Source organism: Austrofundulus limnaeus, unplaced genomic scaffold, assembly GCF_001266775.1.
Source record: "Austrofundulus limnaeus strain Quisiro unplaced genomic scaffold, Austrofundulus_limnaeus-1.0 Scaffold69, whole genome shotgun sequence".
Lineage (NCBI taxonomy): Eukaryota > Metazoa > Chordata > Actinopteri > Cyprinodontiformes > Rivulidae > Austrofundulus > Austrofundulus limnaeus.
Window position 1 is genome coordinate 347483 of NW_013952471.1, and position 5288 is coordinate 352770.

Genomic DNA, 5288 nt, shown 5'->3' on the forward strand with positions numbered 1-5288 from the left:
TATCAGATCAACTAAACATGGGCATAGTAACAATATTTTTATACTACATTTATCCATTTTAAATACACTAACTTCACTCCTTTGTAACAACTAAGGCAAAAATGTAATAAATCTTTTCAGGACCCCAACTTTGGGAAACACTGATTTAAAGGACTTTAACAGGCTTTCTAACGATACAAGAATCATTAAAATAAATAATCTACCCAACATATTTACTTACTTTTGGGCCAAGTATACGTAGGAGTTTAACTCTGACACAAAAAATATATTTAATATTCTAATTTTTTAAAAATGCACCAGTATATTAATTTGTTTTAAACTGTACTCTTGGTTTCCTGCCACAAACACAAAAAGGCAGATTCAACACCGCCCTACTGCTGTTACAGGTTCTTCAAGCTTGTGATTTTCTCAGGATTATGAAGTGCTTCTGATTAAATATTAATAAACCCCATTAAAAACCAGTTAAATCCCATCAAGATCAGTTTTTTAACACCACAACATCACTAAATGTGGAGTGACCCAAGAGTAAAAAGTCAACAAATTCCCTGCTGGATTCTAAACATGGCAAACGCAGAATACTGAGTATTAATATCCACTATTTATAGATTTTGTTTACAACCTAAACTTTGCCAACAGGAAGACGTGTGTGATACTGAACATGTACCGAGAGAAAATATTCAAACACTTTTTTTTAATTATTAATGTGGCAAAAAGCTGCATAAACTCCAACAACAAGCATTCAGAATCACCCAACAGAATCAACTAAAAAGATACAGTTTATTTGAAATCAGCAAGGGACACTTTTTGTACAAAAATACACAAATGTTACATGTTTTGCATCCAGATTTATTCCAACTTGCTCCCGCTCAGACCACTGGTGCTTCTCTGCATGCAGCACCAACGTGGGTGAAGCCCAAACTCAGACAGTTTCACCATGTAAAACAACAGATCCAAAAACAAAAATAAGGATTAAATGCCATTTGCCACAGGGAACAATGTCGGATCCCGGGGGGTTCTTGAGTCTAGACAAAAACTTGGCGGATCCATTCTTATCAGGAAGAAACGCGGGACTTTCTCTGAACGCCAAAGTTAAATTCATCTTCGTTTACTTGGACTTTGTGCTGCTTTTCCCTCCATCGTCTGCCTTTTTCTGCTTCTGTTGCATTATTTCAGCATCCCTTGGAGGAGGGAGGGAGACATGATGTTAGAAAACAAAGAGAAACCTAAGCAACACGTTCAAATAAATTATCACCTTGTACATGTAAAATCAAAACCTGCTCTCAGAAATGAACTGAAATCCTGCACAAGTCTTACTGTAGAGGTAAAATAAGATCACAGGGTCCTTTTCGAAAATATAAACTATAAAACTCTCAACATACCTCTGTTTCCGTGCTGCAGCAGAGAGACCGTCTTCGTTACGCTTCCCTTTATGGGTCTCAGTTTGCTTTTTGGCATTCTTCTGGCGTGCAAGCTCACGTTGGTTTCCTCCTGCACAATAAATACACAAAACAAATGAGCAAGTGTAAATAAACAGCAAGACGCCCTTCAGACGGGTGCACAGTTTCCTGCAAAACACCAGTAAAAATAGGAAGGGGAAAGCAGCGGACGTGGCAGAGGGGCGCTGTGGAGCTGCACATATTCCAGGCGTTAGTCGCACCCAGCTGGGTTGCGGAAGACAAAGCAATAGAGCTACATTTTTAATAATAATTAGTGTTAAATAGTTTCTCCCTACTTCTATCAATTGGTTATCCATTTATAATTCTGATACCCAACTCAGACTTGAATTGTTTTAGCACAAGGCCAGGGCTAATAACCGGACAACAACACAAACAATCCTTTGACCCCACAGACAGACCAAAGACCTGTCTTATGTAACGCGGGTCTAGCTGACACAGACACACATTTGGTTTAAAGGCTGTCAACTTTACGAAGAAAAAAAAAGTTGAATAATTCGAAGAAAGCGCTGCTGTTAAAAATGTGACATAACGTCACGATAGTCGAGAAGGGCACCGTCTATTTACTGGAACGCAGAAGTCGCCCCACCACGTTGTTAAAATACGAAGCGGAAGCGCTGAACGCGCGAATACTTGTTAATACTCACTGGTCATTTTAGAAACGGAAGCTTCTTTCGCCCAAAATCCAGATAAGCTCAGCCAAAGGGCCGCTGGCTCTTTTCTCGTCTCTCTCCGGCAGCTGCTGTCTCTGCTGGGGCGCCTCCCTGCGGCTGCTGCCAACAACTCAGACGGACGCACGCGAACCAGAATATTCCGTCTGAACACCCGCACTGCGCATGCGCCAGGAGACAAGACGCGCACCTTTCTTTTCCAGTGGAATTCACCTGCTTCTAGAGCAGAGGTGCCCAAAGTGGGGCCCGCGGGCCAAGATTGGCCCGTCAAGGCATTTGATTTTGCCCACCAGTAGTTGTCCTGGTTATTAGATTGTAATTATGTTAAGATTAAATATTAAATACAAGTAACTACAAGAGATATTTAGATTAGATTTAAGCTCATATATAGATCTGCACACCTTATAAGACCACATATACTCAAAATTTAAATTATGAAAAGTCCCATGAGTCATTGCTGCCTGATCATACGTTGAATTTTCTCCATGTCCATGGGCTGAAAAAAAAAAACAACTAAATAATGTGGGCAACCGCACTGGCTGCTAGCTTAATCGTAAAAAATAAAACAACTTTACTTAAGTATTAAGCATTTCTTATATTATTGCATTCGGCCCGCGGCCCTCAGATTGATTTTAATTTTGTCCCTCTCAAGGAAAATGTTTGGGCACCCATGTTCTAGAGAGTCTTGAGTCAACCTCTATTTAAAAAAAATATTTACTTTTCATTCGAACTGGTCTTTGATGCTCTAATACTTTAAATAAGTATGAAAAAGGTTTTAAAAACCAATTTTAAAAGATTACAGAAAAAAATGTCTCGTAAGAAAAATATATAAAGAAATTAGGGGTAGACACTACTAAATAATGTTTTTTTAAGCTTTACCTATTGAATACCTTTTGGATTTGATGATAGTTGTGTGTTTTTTGTTGTTGCATTTTGTTGAATCCTGCCCCTGGCTGCATGCCTGCAAGGTGATGTTTAGGCTTTATTAATCACACAAGAGGTACAACTAAAGTCAAACCATGTGCAATAACAAGGCTGTGATTGCAACGTTTACTTTCCCCCCACTCTCCTGCTGCCATTGGGTCAAAATGACCTGCCAGGAGAACTTAGTCCTAACACTGAGACCTTGTGGGTCATTTTGACCCAGGGGCAGCAGGAGAGTTAAAACCATATATTTACCATGGGTAAATAAATACAGTATATGGTTCCATGACTCCTAAAAAAATATTGGTTTGGGAAGAACCAGCAGGTGGCACACTCTGCTTTAAAATATTGGGAGCAACAATGAACACATTCTCCTTCTGGACTTCTCTATAATTAATTGAAAATAAAACACAAAAATTCATTTTCTCCTAACAGGAAGTCCACTGGTCTCGCTGTTCTCTGTAATGTTGACTCTTTATTTGCTAAACAAATCAGACAATGTAGTTGTGTCTATTTGAAACTAAAAATCTACTCAGACATCGAAACTATAAACAGACACAACTCACCGTGCATGTCCCTATGTTCCAAAAATACAAGTTTTTGTGAACAGAGGACAGAAACAAAAAAAGTTTAGAAAGTACACTTTCCAGTTTGCGCAGCACAACTAAAATAGAAATCTTTACTGTTTTCACATGAGCACTTCAGAAGGAGACTGAATACAGGGTTCGGTTTCTTGCAGAAAGGTGGATACTGTATTTTAAGGACGTAATTGCTGCGTGAATACAATGAGTAATCAAACTGTTGCTGCAATAACAGAGCCAATGGTGTATTTAAGAAGGGAATATGGTCTCCTTAGGATTTAATTATATGCTGTAAGCCTGCTGTAGTGTGCAGCACTGCATGTTTGTAATGGCTGTCAAACTAACTTTCCCCTCTTTTTCCATAAAACTTCATAATTATAGATGGACAATATGATCAGTCAACCAGAAATGTTCATGTGACAGATGGTCATTCATCAGGCAACACACCATTTCCCACATCTTCAGTAAAGAGGAAAGCTTCCTTCTGTGTTGACTTTCTCTGTACCCTGACAAACATTTTTAATGAAATGTAGTTTAATTTCAGTTTTAACAAAATGGCACAAGCTTTAAGTCAGTATGTATCATCTATTAGGCATCTTGGACAAAAATACTGTGTCTTCAGGATTATGATTCCTCAGATGATGATCTGTGACTCAGACTGAATAACCTTTGTTCAAAGAGATTCAAAGAAACCACAGGACTGATGTAAGTGACCTTTACTAAATATTCCACTCTGGGTTCAAATGGATGCATCATGTGTTGACACTGCTGCAAACTTTAGACAAGTTAAACAACATGAGAGTCTTTAAAATCTCCTTCTAGCCCAGAAAAAGAAGGTGAAGTTTTCCGCAGTGTTGTTTATGATTGTTTGTTCGTCCGTCTGTGCATAAGATTACCAAAAACATTACAAACATATTTTCAAAAAATTTTCAGGACATGTTTGAGTCGTCACAAACAACAACTCAATAAATTTTGGTGGTGATCTGCCAACATCTGCCAGAGCTGCAGCTCGCCATGATCTGGTACAAACAGAAACTGAGACTTTAAACAGGGAACAGAGCCAGTAGTGATGATGTCATACTGTGATATCCAATCAGCATCCAGCAGAGCTTTGTTCCACCAATCTCAGCTCAGCAGCTGCACACCCTCATTTTCATAACAACTCACGTTCACACAGTAGCAAAATTTGTCTGGCCCTTACAATGACCTAACACCCTGCCCAAATACCACAAAGAATGGACTTTTGATGGCCCAGATATGGTTTGCCAGAGGTGGTTCATGCATGAGTCAACACCACATAAAACAAACCACAATGGGGCCAGTTGTGACATTGACAAATTTGGGCCACATAAACCAAAACACAATTGAGCCAGTTGTGAAACTGAGATGCTTGGGCCACACAAACCAAAACACAATTGGGCCAGTTGGGGGCATTGACAGGTTTGGGCCACATAAACCAAAACACAATTGAGCCATTTGTGCTATTGAGATGCTTGGGCCACACAAACCAAAACACAATTGAGCCAGCTGTGGTATTGAGATGCTTGGGCCACACAAACCAAAACACAATTGAGCCAGTTGTGGTATTGAGCTGCTTGGGCCACATAAACCAAAACACAATTGATCCAGTTGTGGTATTGAGAGGTTTGGGCCACATA

General features: G+C 39.4%; 1 protein-coding gene across 1 annotated transcript; it reads right to left on the minus strand.

Moving 5' to 3' along the window:
- Positions 1–758: 758 nt before the first annotated feature.
- Positions 759–2241, minus strand: serf2b (small EDRK-rich factor 2b). The gene is made up of 3 exons (XM_014010425.1): positions 2102–2241; positions 1380–1488; positions 759–1178 (listed from the first exon to the last, which is right to left on the minus strand). Exons 1-3 carry the CDS (start codon positions 2106–2108, stop codon positions 1106–1108), a joined length of 189 nt encoding a protein of 62 aa, XP_013865879.1. The 5' UTR covers positions 2109–2241; the 3' UTR covers positions 759–1105.
- Positions 2242–5288: the final 3047 nt, after the last annotated feature.